The sequence below is a fragment of the Nyctereutes procyonoides genome, unplaced genomic scaffold, assembly GCF_905146905.1.
Source record: "Nyctereutes procyonoides isolate TBG_1078 unplaced genomic scaffold, NYPRO_anot_genome, whole genome shotgun sequence".
Classification (NCBI taxonomy): domain Eukaryota; kingdom Metazoa; phylum Chordata; class Mammalia; order Carnivora; family Canidae; genus Nyctereutes; species Nyctereutes procyonoides.
This window is the reverse complement of record NW_026575135.1, coordinates 53,099,909-53,124,173: the sequence shown is the minus strand read 5'-3', so window position 1 is coordinate 53,124,173 and position 24,265 is coordinate 53,099,909. Positions and strand designations below refer to the sequence as shown.

The 24,265-nt window shown below is 36.4% G+C and overlaps 1 protein-coding gene across 2 annotated transcripts in view; it reads right to left on the bottom strand.

Annotated features, from left to right (window-relative positions):
• AFF4 (ALF transcription elongation factor 4) overlaps positions 1 to 24,265 on the bottom strand; it is a 93,742-nt gene that overhangs the window by 46,425 nt on the left and 23,052 nt on the right. Inside the window, exons 2-6 of one of the 2 annotated variants that reach the window (XM_055302812.1) lie at positions 15,244 to 15,335; positions 14,647 to 14,773; positions 11,392 to 12,186; positions 8,944 to 8,988; positions 5,319 to 5,405 (exon numbers count right to left, since the gene is read on the bottom strand). In XM_055302812.1, the coding sequence (XP_055158787.1) occupies positions 5,319 to 5,405; positions 8,944 to 8,988; positions 11,392 to 12,186; positions 14,647 to 14,769 (1,050 nt within the window). In that variant the 5' untranslated portion in view covers positions 14,770 to 14,773; positions 15,244 to 15,335. The remainder of the gene's footprint in view (positions 1 to 5,318; positions 5,406 to 8,943; positions 8,989 to 11,391; positions 12,187 to 14,646; positions 14,774 to 15,243; positions 15,336 to 24,265) is intronic. The other variant, XM_055302811.1, reaches the window with a different exon arrangement.

Genomic DNA, 24,265 nt, shown 5'->3' with positions numbered 1-24,265 from the left:
CTGGAGCTCACATACACTACTGATGGGAATATAAAATGGAACAACTACTTTGGAAAATTATCAGACAGTTCCTCAAAAGATTAAACACAGTTACTATATGACCCAGCAATTCCACCCCTAGGTGGAATAACCAAGAGAACTAAAAACCTACATCTACACGCTAATGTTTACAGCAGCAATTTTCATGATAGCCCCAAACTATATAAGGGAAAGAAGGAGAACTGAGTGGGAAAAATTAGAGAGGGAGACAAGCCATGAGAGACTCCTAACTCTGGAAAACAAAAAAAGGGTTGCAGAAGGGGAGGTGGGTGGGGGGATGGGGTAACTGGGTGATGGGCACTGAGAAGGGCACTTGATGGGGTGAGCACTGGGTCTTATATTCTATGTTGGAAAACTGAATTTAAATTTTAAAAATGTAACAAAAAAAAATAGCCCCAAACTGAAAACAACCCAAATGTCTATCAACTGCTAAACATAAACAAAATGTGATATATCCATACGATGGAATATATTTAGCCATAATATGGAACAAAATACTGATATGTAACATCGTGCTAGTGCTTTGCCCAGTGGCAGTTTCAGAACCAATGAGGTTTATCCGAGGTGCGATTATTGCTAATTAAACACATCATGCTAAAAAAAAATAAAAAATAAAAATAAAATAAAATAAAAACATTATGCTAGATGTAAAAGACCCAGTCACAAAAGACCACATATTGTCTAATTTGATTTATATGAAATGTTCAGAATAGACAAATAAATAGAGATATAATGTAGATTAGTGATTGCTTTAGGGCCAGGGTAGGGGGCTGGAGGACATAAAAAAGTGACTGCTAAATAGTATAGGGTTTCTTTTTGTGGTGATAAAATGTTCTAAGATATTTGTGGTTATGATTACACAACTATGAAAATACTAAAAACCAGTTAACTGTACATTTTAAGTTACTGAACTATATGGTGTATTATACCTCAGCAAAACTATTACCTAAAAAAATTATGAATGGACTTGCATTCATAAGCCAGAACTATGAACTTATGCTCAAAGTCTTCTAATGAACTCAAGCTTTAATTTTGCAGTTAAAAAAAGAGGTATACCTATTAAATAATTCAAGGTAGGATATTAAAAATAATTATTTTATCTGGAACAATCTCAAGAAAGGGAACAAAGAAAATTGTTGAGACAAAGAGAAAACAAACAGCAAATGGTATATTTAAACCCTACAATATAAAAAAAAAAAAACTCCACAAAAAAAAAAAACCCTACAATATCAATTACTACATTAAAAAGAAATGGTTTAAACACTCCAAGATTAAATGCTAGAGATTGGTAAACTGCAAAACCAAGACCCAACAATGCTGCTGCCTATAATAAACTCACTTTAAATATAAAGCCACCAATAGATTAAAAATAAAAGAATAGAAAACGTTAAATTGTGTTAACAGTAAATTAAAAGAAACCTGGAGTGACTATATGAAGATCAAAATTCTAAAGTAGATTTTAGAATATGCATATCAGATATAAAGATGGACATCTCATAATGAAAAAAGGGGATCAATTTATCAGAAAGAAAGCATAATCCTAAAAGTGTACATACCTAATAACAAAACGTCAAAATACATGAATCCCAAATGGCCAAAACTGAGAAAGGAAAACAGAAGAACCCACAAATAGAGGTGCAGATGTCAACACTCTCATTATTTGATAGGACAAACAGAAAGACAGTAAAAAATGTAGACAACTAATTACTCTCAACCAACTTGATCTGATAGACACAGAACATATTCTATCTAGCATACATAAAATACTCACCAAGAAACTTGATTGTGTACTGGCCGTAAAACATTAAAGTACATTTTTAAAAACTGAAATTATACTGTTTACATTCTCTAACAAGAATACAAATAAATCAGAATCAGTAATAAAACAGTATGTGGAAAATCCTCAAATATTTGAAAATGTAACCACATGCTTCTAAATAACCCATGGATCAAGGAGGAAGTCACACCTATGGGTAGGACATACTAAATGGTAATAAGAACACAATATATCACAATCTTGTGAGATACATCTAAAGTAGGGCTCAGAGGCAAACTGATAGTTTTAAATACATAAAACGAGAAATGTTTATGATTAATGACCTACACTTCCATCTGAAGAAGTTAAAAGAAAGTAATGAAACTCACAATAAGCTGAAAGAAAGCAACTGCAATAAAGGAAAAACCAAAGAAATAGCTGAAAAAACTAAAAGATGGTTCTTGGAAATGATCAATAAAAGTAACAAACCTCTAGCTAGACTAATCAAGGAAAATGAAAAAAGAGAAAATACAAATCCCTGATTATCAGGGAGAAAATGACTTTATTAGAGATCCTACACAGATATTAAAAGAATAAGTTTATATTATAAATAACTTTATGTCAATAAATTTGAGTACTTAGATGAAATGAAAAATTACAAGACTAACACAAGGAAAAGAAAATCTGAATAGCTCCATGTCTAAGGAAAAATCTGAACTTATAATTGAATACCTTCTAATAAGGAACACGATGGGCCCAGAAGGCATCACTGTTGGAAGTATATTAAAATGTTCAAGGAAGGATGAAAACTAATTCCACAAACTGTACAGAAAACAGAGATGAAGAGAACATTTCTGTGCTCCTTTTAAAGAGCTACAGCTACCCTGATACCAGAACCAAAGATATTAAAGAAAACCAGAAACAAAATCTCCTACTCCTGCCACCACCACCACACAAACACACATACACACACAGGCATACGATTTGAACTGATACTCAAAAAGAATGGTCAATAAGGTCATAAGAAGAGGTTCAACATAATTAGTTGTCAGGGAACTACAAACTGAAACCAGGATGAGTCACCTTTACATGCCCAGGAAAATGGCTAAAACTAAAAAGACAATACCAAAAGTAGAAAAGGATATAGAATAAATCAAATACTGCTGAGGGATGGGAGTGGAGTGAGGCAGGAGCATGACACAACTGCTTTGAAAAATAGTTTTTAGTGTAGTATAAATTTAACATGAATTCAATATATGACTCAGCAATTCTACTTTTTACCATATAACCCAATATTTATCCTTGAAAAAAAGAAAACTTAAGTCTATACAAAGGCTTGTTTTATAGTCTATTCTTAATAGCCCAAATCTGGAAAAAACCCAAATGTTCATCAACAGGTCATAGATACACAAATTCTGATATTTTCATACAACACAAATAAAAAGAAAACTCGAGTAAAAACGAACAAATTACTGATACATTCATAATCATGGAAGAATTCCAAAAGTATATGCTGAGCAAAAGAATGAAAACATATATATACAATAGGAGTACATATGGTATGGATTCCATTTATATGAAATTCTAGAAAAAGTACAACTTCTCTAGAAATAAAACAGGTCAGTAATTGTGAGGAGCCAATGATGGGGGTGAGAGGTAGAATGCAAAGAAACATGAGGGGACTTTTGGCAGTGATGGAAATATTCTAATTCTTGATTAGGATGGTGGTTACACAGGTGCATATACCTACACACCTGTACATTAAATACATGTGCATTTTTTAGGCACCCATAAGGTTGATTTAAAAAGTAAAAGAATGTGATGGCACACATAGAGGCAGAAAGTTACATGTCTCCCTTACATTATACACAAAAATAAATTGGGCTAAAGATAAACATAGAAAACAAAATTACATTAAAATAAAAAATAAAAGGGTATGCTTATGATCCTGGGGAAGGTAAAACCTTCTTTAACAAGACATTATAAAAAGTAAAAGCTTCACAGGGATCCCTGGGTGGCGCAGCGGTTTGGCGCCTGCCTTTGGCCCAGGGCGCGATCCCGGAGACCCAGGATCGAATCCCACGTCGGGCTCCCAGTGCATGGAGCCTGCTTCTCCCTCTGCCTGTGTCTCTGCCTCTCTCTCTCTGTGACTATCATAAATAAATAAAAATTAAAAAAAAAGTAAAAGCTTCACAGAAGAGAATGATCTACTTGTTTATCAAAATTAAAACCTTCCAGACCATAATACTTAAAAGGCCTCTAATTTGGGAGATGTATTTGTAGCAGCACACAGAAGAAAATATTAGAATCCACAATGCAAACACAAAAACAAATCCTCCGGAAACTCTTTAGGTGAAGGATGCAACCCCAAGGCTGAAGAAACAGGTAAATTTACTCACACAGATGACAAATGTGTAAAGATGACGAACCTCGCTAGCAATCTAGGAAATGAAATGCCATTCCGCACTCAAAAGATTAGTGCTTAAAGTAATAAACGGTGGTGTGCATGTGAGGAATAAGAGGGAATACAAATGGGGAGTGGTGACTGGTACAACTGATACAGAAGAAATTTGAGAATATATATTAAGTATATAGTCTCAATACTCAACAATTCTACTTCTTACTTTACCCAAAAGAAACTCATATGCACACAAGAAGGCATCAAAAAGATACCCACAAAAGCAATGTTTACAGAAATGAAACCTGACAACCTAAATACCAAGGGAAAATAATTGAACTAAGATACACTTATACTATGGATGGAAATAAAGAAGTGAAATACCTCTATATGTAATTAAGATCTTTTTATAATAAAGACACAATAACATGGAATGGTCTCTAAGACCTGTTGCTGATTAAAAAACCAGAACAAAAGATCTGGGCAGAAACAAAGTCAATGAGAGAGTGCTTACATACAATGATCACATACATATGTCTGCAAATCCATGTGGAAAGACTTGCAAAGGTATGTGTGGAAGTTGCTCTGGTAAGATGGAGGAGGCAACACTGGGGAAGGCTATTATTAGGAGTTCTGGTCAAACTCCCACAAGGAGAATATATTCTTGCATGATCCGTGTAAATATAAATTAATGTTCAAGAAAAACACATCTTCTAATTGCAGTCACACTTGGAACTGTTGTTTGCGGAACCTCTTTCCACAGCACATTAGTATGGTTGTTACGTCCAATGGAAAAGGGGTCCTCAGACAAAAGTTTGAGAAGCCCTTACCACCTGCAGCCTAGAACATTGTAACAGGTTGCAATAAACCCTGATGCCTTTTAATTCTCTTCCCAATTGCCTTCAAAGCTTTTTCAAGAACCTCTTAATCCAAGTCACTCTTGATTCCATTATCTTGTTTTATTTTCTTCACAGCAATTACCACTATTTGAACTTATGTATTTATTCACTTATTGTCTGTCTCCCACTAGAAATGGAAATGGCAAGACAATTTTGAATTTATATGATTTCAGTCAAGCCATTTAGAGTTTTCTAACAGTACCAAAGACACATGTTATTTACTTACCTTAGTTGGAAAAGGAAATTTGGAAGGTTCTGTTTTGCATGGTGTATGAATAGCCGTTAGAGGGGGAGGCCATGAATGCGTCATCTCCTGAAACGTAATTATTACAGTTTGTTTTCAACCAGTTCAAGGATAAAAATTACATAGCTAAAAACCAGATTTGTATTATAAATGCTGGTTTCATGATAGCTCCTCCAAAAGTATACATATTTAATCAATAAATATTAATTAAGCACAATTGTGTGCAAGGTACTATGGGGTAGGAAGTAGTCAGATAAGTAATATACCCTCCCTGGCTTCAAGGAGCTTAGAGTTAAGATGATGAAACCTGTGAGTTGTCACAGAAATCAGCCTGTAATCAAATACAAGGTGCACAGTATAATGCTACTGAGGAAGAGCGTGCTGTGAGAACAGGAGGAGGGGATAGTGATAAGAAAAGGAGCTAACATTTTTTGTGGACCTTTAATGGGCCAGATACCGTTTTACATGGCTGTTACTCATTTAGCTCTCACAACGATATTAGGAGGTAGAGACCATTATTACCCTAACTCTATGTGTGATGAAACTGAAGCACAGAAGTTATTTATTAAAGATCACATATTTGTGGACACAAAATTTCATCTAGGAAGTCCGGCTGCAGAGCCCATTCGCTGATAGCAAGTTTTGGTCAGGTGAAGGAAACCAGAAGAGAGATATCGAAAACACATGAGAAGGCAGACAGACAAGCAAGGTCTTAAGTATGATTTCATTCAACACTTTGTTTAATCACATGCCAACTATGTTCAAGTGGAGATCTGGATAAGATCAAAATATATATGTTAGAGGAGCAAAGAGAAAAATCAGATCTAGAATAAGGAGGGAGGGTTTTATTTCTGTCATTTGGTTCAAAGTGAGCCATTAGGTAGACTAAGAAAATACAATAAATTAAAGGTTGTTTAACTTTAGGAATTTACCCTGTGGTTATACCCACGCAGTTATGTAAAGATACATGTTCAAGGGGCCTACACTTAAAAAATGGAAACAACCTAAATATCCATAGCACAGATTAAATAAATTACCAGAAAGCCATACAATGGAACACCAAGCAGATAGTAAAATAAGGGACTTAACTACTGATGTGAAACGATGTCCTCAAAATACTATTAAGTGATAAACAAATCATAGTCCATGTCCTAGTAAATGTTTAAATATGAAAAAATATATATGAAAAAAATCTCTGGTTACCTTTGGGCAACAGAACAACAGAAGGGGAAAGAGACATGGGCACTTGATACAATCTCTACTACTGGAATCTCATAAAACAGCCACCTGCACTGTAATTGCTCTTTCTCTTCTTACAATGCTTTATTTTTTTAATAGCATTTCACTTTCTGAAATATTGCATAATTATTTCCAATATGCAGCAAGAACGTCAGCTCAAAGGTGCAACACTATCATTATCAGTACTTGTATCCAAAGAGCTTGATACATGGCAGGTGCTTCCTTATTAGAAAGCTGCAAATTAACCTTTTTTGTTCTTACAATAAACATATGTCATTTTTAGATTAAAAGTTTTTTCTTTAAGTTCATTATGGAATTCCTAGGAACAGTATTGATTATAAATATCAAGAAAACATGAAAGTAATTTGGGCCTGCAGTTCCTTATGTACTGCATACAGGGAAAGGAAACAAACTCGAACACTCCAGGTTTTCAGTGATGGCATTTTACACCTCAAATACCAAAGTACTTTCAAAGGAAAATCTACTTAACTCCATTAAATTAAATTAAATGACCTACTACATCCAAGGCCATGTGCCAAGCCCTGCATAAATAAAATGTAGAATAAATGGTCAGTATCATCAAAGAGATAATTAAATGCAAGAAAAAGATTCTTCCAGGTATTACAATGCTATACATTCCTGAGGTTTCAGAGAGAAATGATAAACAGTCCGTTACACTTTTTAAATACGTGGCAACTGAGAAATGCATGCTGTATGAGATTCAAAAGAAAAAGTTACTATTTTGATCTGATGGTCTGACACAGGGGAAAGAAGGATTTCACTGGAATTATAAGAAAAAACAGAATCTGTATATGAAGACAAAGGAGAAACCTATTTCACTTAAATTTACTTTAAAAAGGTAAAAGGGAAAGAAAGTGTGTGACAATTTGACAAAAGTGGTGAATCAACAGCAAGAGAGACTGGAATCAATCTGAAAGGTCTACAATGCTGAAGCTGGACACTATTCTATGAGGCTTACAGAATCACTGAAATTTCTAAGGTGGAGATTAACTTAGGATCATAATGGATTAAAGAGAGAATCTGGTAGCAATGCAGAAGACAGATGAGCAAAGCAAGGACTATACAATTCTTGAAGCTCAAGGTGACAAAAATGGAATTAAAGGAATGGTATTTTCAAGGAATATTCAAAGTGCACATGCAGTTATAAGCACAGGAGACACTACGAAGAGAAGGAAGTCTGAGAAATCTGCTTTTAGATACACTAAAGTCTAAAGAAGCAAGGAGAAATGCAAAGGACACACAACTACGAAGCAAAGAAGAGACATAAACTAGAACTCAGAGGGAGGCCAGGAAGGAGAGAAAGACCAAAGAGTTAACAGGTGAAGCCGTTAACAATGGAGGAAAATCAAGACAGAGCAGAAAGAAACTGAGAAAAAAGAACCATATTTAAAAGGTAAGACACAAAGGTTCCCAAAAGGCAGAGAATGAGAGGCAAGAAAGGAAATGGAAATAAAAACAATAAAGCATAACAACAAGCAAGGAAGGAAGAAGAATGAGGTTTCCAGAAGGAAAAACTAAAAATTCGATGAAATAGCAGAAAGAGCAAAGAACTCAAATAAGCCACCACTGAAGGGGAAGATCAGGACCTTAGAGAAACAGCTTCAGCAGAATGACAGAGGTAAATGAGACTATGCTGGGCTGAAGAAAGGAAGGAGGGAATAAAGTGCATAAGTAGCAACAAAAGTAGTCTTTCAGAAGTATCCACAGTGAAATGCAGATATACACACAAAAAACTCAGGAGCTTATGTAAAAACACAAGTAATGTATGACTGACAGTTTTTCACTGCTGAGCCAAAAGCAGTCACTGCCACTCATTAACCCACTGGACTTTTCTCTTTTTCCAACAGACCACTTTTTCTTCTCCCAAAAGAGGAATGCACATTTCGGTCATGTATCAATTTTAAACATTCCATCCAACACTCAAAATGAGCAGTATTCAGAGTAGGTCTTTCATTGTAGGAGTTGACCAGTGTGTACAGATGAATTACAAAGCAAGCTATTTTCAGTGAAATAATTGGACTGGTAATTTACTGATAAGCCTTAGAAAGTATTGTTGTATTTGGTTTCTTTCTCTTTTCAAGGCAAACTATTATGACTGGAACTTGTTTCACTTAAAAATGAAAAACAAACAAAACCAGTTCTTTGAGGGCAGAGAGTACACAAACCAAATGACTCAGAAACTAAGTATGAAAGTAAGCATAACAGCATTATTTTTCATAGATGTAATATGGTTTCACATGTAAGCAATCTGCTGCCCTAGAACCTTTGTGAAATATCAGGGAAAAGAGGGCAAGAATATAGTAGAGTATCATAAACAAAAAAGACCTAAAGTACTAAAACAACTTACTTTAAGAATTTCATCCACACAGCTTACGTCACCAGAAGCAGATGCCTTAAAAGGAAAAGAAATACACGTTAGACTTAGAGTCATTTATTATTTAGATTTTTATCATTTCTTGCACAGTTTCAGCAACATTGTTAGAAAACGAATTAAATTTAAAGACATATTTATGACCCCACAACTCTAAATCACAACACTAATTAGAATCTTTTGACAAATTTCTTTAAATGCAAATTTTTCAAGCTCTAAAAAGGTTTAATCAACAAATATACAGGATTTGAAGAACTTTCTATTATCCAAAAATTTTGAAAAATTTTCTTTCCTTTTTTTAAAAATTTTATCTTTCTTATATTCAGATTAGAAATAAATTTTTAAATGTTATTTTGCAGGTGAGCAATTTGTCAAAAATTCGAGTTTATGACAAAATATACCATGATACTGAAATACATCATTTCACATAAACTAACAAACAGAATAAAACCATTATTATTGAAAGAACACTTGTCTGGAACATGATGGACATTTTACACTACTTTTCTAAAATCACAGAAAAGTTGTTTATTCTAAAGCACAATCAGGGATTAAAGAGCTAGAGTTTGAACATAAGTCTACCTCCAACAATCACAGTTTGAAAAAAGTACAAATAACTACACTTCACTGTTTTCTTGAGAGAAATAATTAGATGACAACTGCCATGAACATGAGTTTCTCAAGGCCACTAGAAAAATGTTTAAATGTTCTCAAAATAGCATTTTACCTATCCTTGATCCCTTCTGCCACTGTTTTAAAAGCTATGAACTGGGGCACCTGGGTGGCTCAGTTGGTTGAGTGCCTGCCTTCCACTTAGGTCATGATTCCAGGGTTCTGGGATTGAGCCCTACATCGGGCTCCTTGCTTTGCAGGGAGCCTATTTCTCCCTCTCCATCTACCTGCTGTTCCCCTGCCTGTGTGTGCACTCTCTCTCTGTCAAATAAGTCAATAAAATCTTTAAAAAAAATAAAAAGCTATGAACTATGATTATCGGTTATAGACACCACTTTTAAGACTTACATTAAAAGATAAAACTTCAACTATTTCACAGTCAATCCTCAATTTCTTTGGTTATTCTGATGCTTTGGTATGCAGTTATAAATACTGTAAATTTCAAACCACCACTATGAATCTAGAGCAGCTGTCTCAAACCCTTAAGTGTAACCAGAGAGAAAGATCATGGCACTGAAAATTATCAATATTACCATCTTGATGGATGCCCCCTCCCAAAATCCCAATATTCCCTACAATGATCCATGGCCCACATCACGCTCATAATTATCCCAATGAGAATACAGAAGATAACTTTTTTATTTTTATTTTTTTCAGAAGATAACTTTTTTAAACAAAAGAAGTCAAGATGGGGCAGCCCGGTGGCACAGTGATTTAGCGCCACCTGCAGCCTGGGGTGTGATCCTGGAGACCCGGGATCGAGTCCCGCATCAGGCTTCGTGCATGGAGCCTGCTTCTCTCTCTGCCTGTGTCTCTGCCTCTCTCTCGCTCTCTCTGAATGAATAAATAAATAAATCTTTAAAAAAAAAAAAAAAAAAGAAGTCAAGATGTATTCTTTTGTATAATCAAAAGGAAGAAATTTAAAGTATTGATTTCAGGGCGGCCCCAGTGGCGCAGCGGTTTAGCGCCGCCTGCAGCCCAGGGCGTGATCCTGGAGACCCTGGATCGAGTCTTACGTCAGGCTCTCTGCATGGAGCCTGCTTCTCCCTCTGCCTGTGTCTCTGCCTCTCTCTCTCTCTGCATCTCTATGAATAAATAAATAAAATCTTTAAAAAAAAAATAAAATAGGGATCCCTGGGTGGCGCAGCGGTTTGGCACCTGCCTTTGGCCCAGGGCGCGATCCTGGAGACCCGGGATCGAATCCCATGTCGGGCTCCCGGTGCATGGAGCCTGCTTCTCCCTCTGCCTGTGTCTCTGCCTCTCTCTCTCTGTGACTATCATAAATAAACAAAAATTAAAAATTAAAATTAAAAAAAATAAAATAAAGTATTGATTTCAAAGATAATGCTTTTATTCAATAACTGATTATCATGTGAATATTTCAAAACAGTGAGTGACGTTTCTTCTATTGTCCAATAGGGGAAGCTAACTGGTCTACTGATCCACTTGGGAGTCAATCCACAAGTCTTTTTTTTAAACTTATATATATCTTATTTAAACAGAGACACAGTTCAAGTTCAAATATAATTTCATAGTCAACTGCTTCACAGAGTCATAATATTAAAGGCTCCAGGGGCGCCTGGGTGGCACAGTTGATCAAGCGTTCAGCTCCTGATTTTAGCTCAGGTCCAGATCTCGAGGTGATGGGAGTCTGCTGGAGGTTGTCTTTCTTTCTCTCTCTCCCTCTCTCCTTCTCTAAAACAAATGTATAAATTAAAAAAGCAAACAAAAAATTCTAAATGTGCGACTTACGTCCAATGGTTGGGAAGGTATTTTCAGCTTGGTGAGATGTGCTTTGCTACTGGGCTTCAGTTCAGTCATGCTGTTGCCATGGGATTGGCTGCTGTAGGGCTCAGAGGACAGCTTTGGTTCCATGGACTCCTGTCCATCCATGGGCCGCACATAGGCAGTGGGTTTCTGTAACATTGAACTGGACTTTGACATCAATGAAGGTGGGAAAGACTGATTTGAGTGCTGCCCACTTGAAAAAGGTACACGGGAAGGAGAATCCCAGTTTGCATCAGGGTCCCGAGGTGATTTCGAACGCTGATGTTCCTTGCTATGGTGATCATTCCCATGAGACCTGGAATGACTAGAGCTCAATGAAGAAACAGCCTGGGGTTTTCCAGGGCTGGAAGAGCGTGATTTGGAGTGTTCTGATCCATGCTGGCTTTTTTTCCGACTACTGCTTCCGCTACTGCTGTACGAGTCACGGTCATGCCTCTGGCCACTACTATTAGTGCCACCACTGCCACCTGCACTGGTCCGCTGGCTACTGTGTCCACTCTGCAAGCCTGAAGACCGTTTCTGAGACTGAGAAGTACTGGGTGCAGGTCCTACTGGAGTCCATTTGCTACTCTGATGAGAGGTCCCATGTCTCTGTTCAAAGAAATTTGGGTTAGATTTTTCATCTGCTGTTGGTGGTACTGTGGGCTTAGGAATTGCAACAAGCTTTGGTATAGATCTGTCTCCTATGAAATCCTTCATTTCATCGTAGTTTCCAAGCATACTCTGAATACGACTTGATAGCTTATCTTCTTTGCTAGTCTACAAAAAAATTGTAAAGTAAAACAATATAATTAGCATAAATGGAAATAATAGATGCTTCTAAACAGACTTTCCTAACTTCAAATTCAAGGAGGCTTTTCAACAGGAGGCCTCATCTTCTATCTTAAGGTTAACATCTCAAAAGCAAATTCCAAATACCTAATTTTTATAGTGAAAAAAATGCAGTGAAAGTGGAAAACATTCATATTTTCATTCATATTCAAGACACAAATATTCTATAGGACACTGAGAAGTATGTACAAGATTCCAAGAGGGGAAAAAATTTCACCAATAAATATACTGAACAGTAATAAAAATCTTTTGAAGAGCAGAGAAGTAATATGCCCTTATGTAGTTAAGTTCTAGGTGAGATTAGCCAACTCTTCATTATTCTGGCCATCTAGGAAAACATTATATTCCTAGAGTTCAATGATATAATTAAAAGGAGAAATGAAATTTTAATTCCTTCTGTTACTATGACCAACTACGTTAATAAAAGTCAATCACAAACTAAGAATGGAAAATCTGGGATCCCTGGGTGGCGCAGCGGTTTAGCGCCTGCCTTTGGCCCAGGGCACGATCCTGGAGACCTGGGATCGAATCCCATGTCGGGCTCCCAGCATGGAGCCTGCTTCTCCCTCTGCCTATGTCTCTGCCTCTCTCTCTCTCTCTCTCTCTGTCTCTCTCTCTCTCTCTGTGACTATCATAAATAAATAAAAATTAAAAAAAAAAGAATGGAAAATCTATTGATAAAGTTTCAAATATTAACTCTATTAATTCTGACCAAGAAACACTCCAAGTTTTGAAGTCAATGGTAGAGACTTTAAGTTTTAAAAATCAGTCTTGGATAATAAAAAACAGTCCAAAATATCTACAACCTTAAGAACTCTTTCACATTCATAAACATGAAAGACACTAAGCTTACTGCTTGCATTAAAGAGGAAATCAAGACAGAACTACTATTTATTTTGAGGTTGGCATGAATTGATAATGACTTTAGATTATTTGAAAAATCAGTCTGACCTCTATTAAACAAGAGAGGAAAATACATAGCAATTTGTAGATAACATCAAGATCAGGAATCAAGAGCAGCCCGGGTGTCTCATGGGTTTAGCGCTGCCTTTAGCCCAGAGCGTGATCCTGGAGACCCGGGATAGAGTCCCATATCAGGCACCCTATCTGGAGCCTGCTTCTCCTCCCTCTGCCTGTGTCTCTACCTGTCTCTCTCTCTCTCATGAATAAATAAATAAAATCTTAAAAAAAAAAAGATCAGGAATCTAATTGATTACAATGTAATAACAAAATAAATGGTAGTATGATTCAAAGATTCTGGACCAAGTTCCTGTTTTGTATTTTTTTTTAATTGCCTTTACTTCCTAATCCCAAACCCTAGGTTTTATGTTACACTCATATAAATGATGTCAGTGTAACTGCCTTTAAATGAAAATCCTTAAAAACTCTAAAAAAATGGCTTTCATAGATCTCATAAATGGCTTCTACAAACACCAAATGTTATAAGGTCTAACACACTCTCAGTCTCACACTGTAAACCAAACATGGTCATTACTGCTGCAATATCATTATACACAGTATAAGCTTTTAAAATGTTAAAGGTAGATCAAATGAAATCCAAAGCCAAATCAAATATTAGAGACATTTGTGGCCACATTAGAGTCATGAGAAGTGATGATACCATTCAGTGTTTTATGTGATCTCAAATCAAGTACAACGATAGTTATAAAAATAATAACTGGTTCACTTCACTGAACATCTGACAACAAGCTCTTAATCTAAAATGGATATGGTTCATTAAGCACATTTTAAAAAGCCATAAATTTAGTATAAAACAGAAAAAGGAACCAGATTGATACTGAAGACACATTTATTCAAACACAGTAGCAGTCGCTGATACTTAATAAACTAAGTAAGCAAATGGCAAGAAATAAGTGAGAAACAAAAGAATCTGACATATTTGTCTTTAATGTTATACACAAAAGAACCTAGGAAACAGCAGATGATACATACCAATCTACAAAATTTTAATTTAATTCAGAAAGGTGAAATGCCTGGGATGCAGAGATTAATGTCTGAGCTAATCTGGACCACATTTTCAAGAATACGAGATAGCAGCAGGGGGAGGGGTGGAGGTTTGGGTTTGAGGCCGACTTCAGTATGCTAACAATACTCAGTTTCCTAATCTGGGTACTGATTATATAAGGTTGTTCATATTGTGAAAATTCTTTCAGCTAAAACACTGGTTTTGTGTACCTTTCTATATGTATGTTATACTCCAATGGCAAGTTTACCCCCCAAAAGTACATTCTTACTTAGAGGAAAAGAAAAATGTTAAATGGCATATATGATAGTAACTCTTTTCTACTATAAAAATCAAGTTTAAACACTTGAAAAGCAAAAATGTCACACTGTTAAGGGAAAAAAACTATTCACAGGACGACTTACAACTTTGTATGGCTCAGCAAAGAGAGGAGAGCTAGGTGGGAAGGCGTCTTCGCCCTGCTGAATTTCCTGATTCCGCCTTTCCCGTTCTTTCATACGCAGCACATTTCGGTCTTCACGGTTCATGTTGCTAAGAAGAGAAATACAATCTTTGTATCACAAAAAGGATAGGAAAAATTAAATGTTCTGTACTCATTTTGTGAGTTTAATGTTTCATTCGAGAGTCCCTTTCGACTTCCAAGTAGTAACAGGCCTTAGTGCTGAAGCTGGGTATTGGTAATTATTTTATCAACTAATATCAATAGTGTCTTGCACAACTATAGAGACAGGAAACACTAGCCCAGAGTATTAGGATCCACCCCATTGAAACACTTAACCTTAGCAATTTCTAAAGTAGTCAAGCTAACTAAAAGTCAGTTAAAACTTATACATTCAGACAGATGTAGTTAAACCCAAATCCTTAATATTTCCTATAAGCCTTTCACGGCTTCCTCTTCAGAAATCTAACTATTCTTTGCCATTAGAGGCACACAAACCCACACCCGCCTACCACTCCCTCCCCCCCAGGGGTCCAGTGCTTTTTCTCTACTTTGCATCTACCTTATCTTGATTTCTTTTTGTCCCAAACACAGCTTCCTTGGTGTCCATCCTTATGGCAGTTTGACCTCAGCTTTGCTGTTGCTCTAGATTCCCTAAAAAACGACATTTCTGCTCTAAATACATTAATATTTCAATTAATACCTCAATAAATGGCAAAACTGAGGCTTTCAGTAATAGAATCTAAAATTAACTTGGGTTAGTAATAGTAGTCAAAATTGTACTGAAAAAGAAAGTCTTTTGGGGTGGAGGGGAAAATGAGGGTGTCATTTCTATGAACATTATAGCATATTGTATTTGTACTAAGAACAAACCAAAGAAGATAGTTTATTTATAGTAGCAGGGACTTATGGTTAGATAATAATAAAAAAGTTGTCAAACCCTGGGATGAGGGATTACCAAGGACTCTGCAACATTCTTCCCTGGAAATAGAGTAAATCATCTGTCTTGGTTTTTTGGGGTTTTTTTTTTAATTATTTTTTTAAATTTTCTTTCTTCCTTCCTTTCTTTCTTTCTTTCTTTTTTTCTTTTCTTTTCTTTTCTTTCTTTCTATTTTTATGATAGTCACAGAGAGAGAGAGAGAGAGGCAGAGACACAGACAGAGGGAGAAGCAGGCTCCATGCACCAGGAGCCCGACATGGGATTCGATCCCAGGTCTCCAGGATCACGCCCTGGGCCAAAGACAGGCGCTAAACCGCTGCGCCACCCAGGGATCCCCTGTCTTGGTTTTGTTTAAAGGGGGGCATAGGGGAAAGTCCTGCTGGAGACCAAAGGGGAAAAACCAGGTTATACTTGTAGAGCATTTCTAGCCTTATGATTCATGAATCAAATCTATCCAGAAAATTAATGTAAATCAAGATTGGAAAGAAACTGTAATTGTACAATCAGAATCAGACAGCAGGGGCGCCTGGGTGGTGCAGTCAGGTGAGCATCTGCCTTCAGTTCAGGTGTTGATCTCGGGGTCCTGGGATTGAGGCCAACGTTGGGCTCCCAGCTCAGTGGGGAGTCTGCTTCACTCTCTCCCTCTGCTCCTCCTCCCTCCCCTTCACCCTGTTTGTGAACTCTCTCTTTCTCAAATAAATAAAATTTTACAACAAACAAAAGAATGGACAGTAAAACCAATATACTCGGAGATTTTTATATGGTAAGAACAGTGCAAGTAAACAGTCAAAAATAAAAATCTGGGCAGCCCTGGTGGCTTAGCGCCGCCTTCAGCTGAGGGTGTGATCCTGGAGACTTGGGATCAAGTCCCATGCAGGCTCCCTGCATGGAGTCTGCTTCTCCCTCTGCCTGCGTCTCTGCCTCTCTCTCTCTCTCTGTGTGTGTCTCTCATGAATAAATAAAATCTTTAAAAAATAAAAATAAAAAAATAAACATCTATCAAAGCAATCTAATATTTAAAAAATATTCTAAGTACTCTAAATGTATATTCAGGTTTTTCAATTTGTCTGTATTCTAAAATAAATTTAGACAAGAATATAAGCTATTTTGAGATACTGAAATAGTATATGCTTTCTTTGGCCTCTCTGGTACAGAACACTATACAGAATCACAAAAATTATTTGATTCTTTTGGGGTACCTGGGAGGCTCAATCTGTTGAGCATCCTAGCTCAGGTCATGATCTTGGGGTTGTGAAATCGGCCCCATATCTGCTTGGGATTCTCTCTTTGCCCCTCCCATCCATCCCCAACCCCACTTCCTCTCTCATTAAGATAAATCTTTTAAAGTATTTTATTCTTTCTTAAGATTTTATTTATTTGACAGAAAGAGAGCGAGAGAGCACAAGCAGGGGGAGCAGAAGAGGAAGAGGGAGAAGCAGAGTCCCGCTGAGCAGGGAACCTGACTGGGGGCTCAATCCCAGGACCCAGGGATCATGACCTGAGCCAAAGGCAGTCATTTAGCCAGCTGAGCCACCCAGGCATCCCTGATTCTTTCTGTAATAAATACTAGAAAACATCTATGTTTTGGTATTCAGAGAGTAAAACCAAAGAACATATATATTATAGTACACTTGAACCAACTAATAAGTGTGTACCACTAACAATCAGGTTTCAGATAGACTCTACAGCTATGGTGCTACTGCATATGAGGTTATTTGTATCCTAAGAGTCTAAAGAGTATGCTAAATATTAATTTCCTTGTATTTCCTAAATTCAATTCCTGAAAAAGAAATGCCTATAATTTAATTAAACCACTAAAATATTCATGCAAGAAACTGTACATTTATTGTAAGAAGAGATATGATTCCCACAATAAAATTCCTCCTACAATTCATAGTGTTTTCTTTTTTAAGCAATGTAAGTCATCTGACTATTTCATTTTAAAAAGACTGCCAAGAAGCAGAACAAAATTAAATGACTGTTTATAAGAACTAATATCCTAGGTATAGCTCTTGTTCTCTAATTTCTTTCTGATGTGTCTTATTTTCACATCTAATTTATCAGATCTCCATTTTTCTCTTGTGTCTTTAAACATGAGTATTTCTGCCTAGGATAAAGTTTCACACAAAGTAATAACTCCAGTAATCAAGTAATCAAACCTGAGTTCCCCTAAAATTAAAATTTAAATGAGTCAATTTGAAGTACACCTGTGTTGTATGGACAAACCTGTTTTATAGCATGTACCTCAGGACATTTACAACTACTACACTGAAAAAGGATTCCATTAAAATTAGCTAACTGCCTCATCAAAGCAAAATCTGTGGGACCACCAGACAAAATAATTTTTAAAAGAATATTAGCAAATAGAAAAGAGAGTTCTCCATCTAAATTTTTTTAATTACTTAAGGTAAACGGTTTTAAGTACCCATGAAGTACTTAAGCTGATACATTTATTACAAATAATATTCTATGGTGTAGCAATTGCATTGCTACAAGAGGAAGCAAGTGAGTAAATATACTGAAATTTTTGGGGATCCAGGCATGTTACTGTGAGAGAAGAGGGGTACAAATATACAAAAGAATAAAGAGAAAAGAACTTTTGGGCATTGGGAACCAGAAGTAGCACTATGAACACATGTTTATATTTTTAAAAATATATCCATAGATCTATCTACTTCCAGAAAGACAGACACAGTCTCCATCTCTGTATACTGAAAGTCTAGGAGCAGCGACATACCAGAAAAAAGAAGCACCCTAAGCATGCAAATTCTGATTTCTATTATCATTTCCTACTAAAGTGAAATAAACTTCTTGGACAAATAGTTCATTCGAGGACTGCAATAGAGGAAGTACAAAAAGGCCTTAAAACATCTTGTTTTAACAGCAAGAAAATGTATAAAAACAGATGGAGATAGCAAAAGGGCACAGGAACCAGCCTGAAGGTGCTCTCACTGGTCAGATTTAGAAACACAAGCATCAAAATAAAGACAAAAATGGAATATAACCAAATGAGTAAAAAAAAGGCTCCCCGAGGGGTTCCTGGCTAGCTCAGTCAGTAGAGTGTGGCTACTCTTGCTCTTGGGGTTGAGTTCAAATCCCATGCTAGGTGTGGAGCCTAGTTAATACACACACACACACACACACACACACACACACAAATACAAATATTTGAGTCCACAGTAAAAATAAAATGAAGAGAGATAAAGCAGGGAGCAAAAGTCCTTCTTTGTAGAAGAATGTCAACTAATAAATGCAGAAGAAATAGAAGAATTAGAAAATCACTTTGTGACCACTAAGAATCATCAATGAAAAAAAAAATCAAAGCTAGAAGTATTGGGCAAAAAGTTGGGGGTAATGGAATCTTCAGTATCACCCCACAAACTGCTAGAAAAAAAATTTTAAAACAGAGAAGTACAATAAACAATATCCTCAATCAACTGATCAGACGTTTCACCACCTAGGTATTCTTCCTGCTAAAAATTTAACCTGAATCTAATCAGGAATAAGCAGACAAACCTTAAGTTTGCAAAACTGGCCTGGACTCTTCAAAAATGCCAGTATCCAAAAAAACAAACAAAAAAAAAAAACAAAACAAAAAGCCAGTATCATGAAAACGAACAAGAGGCTGGGGATTACTTCTATATTCTTCTACATGCAAGGAAAAACGAGTAAGGGCAATAATGTATGATTCACATACTAGATCTGGAGAGGAAAAAAATGGTTGTGAAGGGCATTACAGGGAAACTTGGGGACATCAGAATATGAACAGTATTTCAGATAACTATATCAATGTTTAGTTTTTGAACTATAATAATTATAACTGGTTATGTAGGAGAATGTTCTGGGGGTCTTACAATATACAAAACATACATAGGTGAAATATCATGTCTGCAACTCTCAAATGGTTCGGTAGCCATCTGAATATAGATCTAGTATGTGTAGATAGTGAGTGAGCGATAGAAAAAGAAACAGAATGTGTGTGTGTACACACACACACACACTCGGGGGCAGAGGAAGGAGAGAGAACAGGAGGGACAAAAGACAGGAAGCGAACAGTAGAGCAGCAGCAGCAATTGCAGAAAAAATACTGACAACTGGTATAACCAGATGGAAGGGTATACGGACATATACCATATTATGGGTTTGAAATTTTTTAAAATAAAAGGAGGAAAAGAGTGATAAAAATTTATATAGTAGAGCACTATGGGTACTCTCCAGCAGTTTTCAGCCTTGGGATTTACAATCAAACTATCTCTTCTCTGGGGCTTCAAGTTTTCTCTCATGCCTACCATGTTCAAACTGATCATTCAATTCTAAACTCCTCCTCTACATCACTGTTTATTACATTTAAGAAAGTGAAATATCATTCTTGGCTAGTAGGGCAAACCATCAACATGCCATGCTTCAGTTTCCCTAAAGTAAATAGGCTTGTGAAATTTATCTAAGGCCAAGACTGAATATTTAATATTTATTACGTTTATTAAGTTTACTTATTAACTTAATAAACATGCAAGAAGTACTGATCATATACTTAGCACCAGAGAGAAAACAAGAATTTGTCACAGTAGATATTAAAATTTACTATAAAATCATCATTATCAAAATAGCATGGTAGTGCACAGAAATGAACGAAATTATCTCCAAAACAGAAGCCAGAAATAAACTCAAAGATATATGGGATTTTAATAGTTCACAAATCAAATTCAATGAGAAAAAAAATGTTTTTTTTAAAGATTTACTTATTTATTCATGACAGAGAGAGAGAGAGAGAGAGAGAGAGAGAGAGAGAGAGAGAGAGGCAGAGATACAGGAGGGAGAAGCAGGCTCCATGCCGGGAGCCCAACGTGGGACTCGATCCCGGGACTCCAGGATCGCACCCTGGGCCAAAGGCAGGCGCTAAACCGCTGAGCTACCCAGGGATCCCCGAGAAAAAAAATGTTTTATTTAAAATGTTCTAGGGGTACCTGGCTGGCTCAGTCAGTGGAGCATGCAACTCTTGAGCCCATTGGGATCATGAGCTGGAGCCCCATACTGGGTATAGAGATTACTTTCAAAAAGTAAATAAAAATAATTTGAAAAAAAATAAAATAAAATGTTCTATTTAATAACAACAGTAAAAGCCAAATATTTTTCCTAAAATGAGTCATTAAAACGGTGAAGCAATGTTTCAAACTCAGAAAAAATACACAAATCCTTCAATCCAGGAGCCTCACTTGCAGGGCTATATCCCAAAGGCTATGGCTTATATTGCCATAAGCTATAAAAATATTTACTGAAGCACTGTTGTTAGTGGCAAAACAACTAAAAATAACTACATGACCAAGAAGAGAAAAATAGTTAACAGTTAAACAAGCCAGTTTATTAAAACAAAAGAAGTAGACCTCTGCCCATGAACTTGAAGGGATTTCCATAACTGCTGTTATGTGACAATAAGTAGATGTAACACAATATATATAATATGACTGATCCTTCATTATTTTTTTAAAATATTTTATTTATTTATTCATGAGAACGTGTACACAAAGAGAAAGAGAGGCAGAGACACAAGCAGAGGGAGTGAGCAGGCTCCTCGCAGGGAGCCCGACGTCGAACTCGATCCCAGGTCTCCAGAGTCACAACCTGGGCTGAAGGCAGCACTAAACCACTGAGCCACCTGGGCTGCCCAACTTCATAAGTAGAATTGTTAGGTGCTGAACATATAGATAAGAATTAGATACAACTAACTCAACTAACATCAGAATGTGACAACGAATACTCTGACAAGCTAAACACCAGAAAATTGAATATACAGTTTTCATACACAAGATATAGCATGTCTCCCTACTTAGCTATATCTTCTTTCTTGGTCCTCAATAAATGTTTTGGTTCTGTGAATGTGAATGAAAAATATTCTTCCACTTATGCATTTTTCAAAGAGAAAAACCTAAATGGGTTTGTTTTTCCAAATATAAAAGTATACTCTTTGCTTAAAAACTCTAATATGGTTAATATAAAGTTGAAATCTAAAATCAACAATTTCAATCCCCTGAAATAAGCAATAATGTGGAGTCACATAGTCATATCATGCAAAAAATACTACACAATTCTTATTTCATTTAATACATAATGAAGATAATTCCATATCAATATATATGAATTTTCATTATTTTATTGACTATATAGTATTCATTTAACAGAAACCCCTGATAATTGGGTTATATCCAGAATTTAGTATTATAAACATTACAGTGAATGCTTATATGTGAAATCATTTTAGTTTCAGATAGATTTCTAAGTGTACAATTGCTAAGTCAAAGAGTACATGCTACACACCCTTTTAATATGTATCACCAGACTGCTTTTCAAAAAAACTGTATCAAGGACAACCCCAGCAACAAAATACAAGACTGCCCTTTCTTTAATCATGCCACTCTCAATCCTAGGCATTAGAAATCTTTTTAAATTGTGCCACCAATCCAAGAGGGTAAAAACCCAACTTCATTTGTTTATTTCATTTACTCAACCAATATATGAGCCTATCTACTATCTACTATTGCTCCTGGCACCGTGCCAGGAGCTAGGAATAAAATGGTGGATGACAGAGATAGCTGTTGCCGATCTCACAGTTAATAACTGCATTCTTCCGAATTTCCTGATAATTAGATTGCACATATTTTTAAAAATATTTTATTTATTTATTTATTCATGAGAGAGAGAGAGGCAGAGACACAGGCAGAGGGAGAAGCAGGCCCCATGCAGGGAACCTAACGTGGGACTTGATCCCCGGACTCCAGGATCACAACCTGGGCCAGAGGCAGGCACTAAACTGCTGAGCCACCCAGGGATCCCTGATTGCACATATTTCATGTGTCACTTAGCTATTTATATTTCTTTTTCTGTAAACTATGTATTCACATCTTTTATCCATTTCTCTATTAAAGTGACAGTCTTTTGATTATGTGGTACCTATGCTTTCTCAATTTGTCACATATCTTAACTAAGGAATACCAATTTATTTTTTATTATTATTACTTTTTTTAGGAATACCAATTTAGAATTAAATCTTATACTTAAGTGTGCATTCTAACTTAACTGACTACCTGTTTTCAAATCTTCTGCCTCCTTCTCCAAGACTATTCCCAAACTCTACTGGCAAGCCATGCCTAAACTCTCCTCAATCCCTTCACAGTAAGTAAAGTATATTGCAGTTGTGGAAATTTGTCAGTTATCTCTCCAAGTCTCACAATTTATTTCTTCTGTCTGCCTCTTTCCATTCACCCTGATCTGCAACTGCTCAGCCTCTCTGGAATTTTCCATTCTTTATTTCTGTGAGGTAACTAAATTAATCTAAATAATTTTAAATTCCAATACTACAGATACTGTGCTATCTATATCTTTAATTCTCAGTTATTTGGTATCCAAAAAGACCAAAAATGAGTTCTATTAGGGACAACATGGGATTGGGGTATTTAAGGAAGGAAACAGCTGGCTTTCATTGGCAGCCCCTGCCACCCACTGCAGTTATTACAGAAGTCTCATCCACCCACGACTAGCAGCTCCAGCCAAGTCAAACTGCATTTATAGTAGAACTGGGCAAATTAGAAAGAGGTTACTTCTCAGCCATTTAAATTTCTCTAAAGATCCTTAGGACCTCTTGGGGAAAAAGGCAGGCAATAAGAGAGGGATTAAGAATAGCAATCTCGGGATCCCTGGGTGGCGCAGCGGTTTAGCGCCTGCCTTTGGCCCAGGGCGCAATCCTGGAGACCCGGGATCGAATCCCACATCGGGCTCCCGGTGCATGGAGCCTGCTTCTCCCTCTGCCTATGTCTCTGCCTGTCTCTCTCTCTCTGTGACTATCATAAAAAAAAAAAAAAGAATAGCAATCTCAAGGGATCCCTGGGTGGCTCAGTGGTTTAGCGCCTGCCTTTGGCCCAGGATGTGATCCTGGAGTCCCAGGATCAAGTCCCGCATCGGGCTCCCTGCATGGAGCCTGCTTCTCCCTCTGCCTATGTCTCAGCCTCTCAGCCTGTGTGTGTGTCGTGAATAAATAAATAAAATCTTAAAAAAAAAAAAAGAATAGCAATCTCAGAAGAACATCAAGAATAACTCAATAATATGGTACATGTATGATAACTATCTGCTGGATGAATATTTGGGGGCAAAAGAGAGGTCCTTATTTCTCTGTAATCACCATCAAGAGGCTAGGGTATCAGTTCTCAAGATGACCCTTTATCTCCCAATACACAGTACCTTAAATTGTAGGTGATTCAAGTGGTTTAGCTATAATCATGGATTTATTTGATAATCTAGATGTAGCATGGTATCCTGGCTAATAAACATTCTAAAATATAAAATGTCTAGTAATCAAAAACCAACACAGGCAATTACCTCTTAATTAACAAAGTAATGTAAATTCCATATTTTAACTGAATTATAAACAGGTGAGGCATGTAATTTAGTAGTTGGAACAGGTTAAGGGTACCAGATTTTTTAGTCCTGGTTATATAATATACTAGGTTTGAGTAAGCTCCCTAAATTTCAGTTTTGTCTCTCATAAAATGTCCATACTACTCTGATGATAATGATTAAATGAGAAAAGTATTTCAATGTACTGGGTACTTACGACTACACACGCATAAAGGATAAAACAAAGAATGAAAGGTGA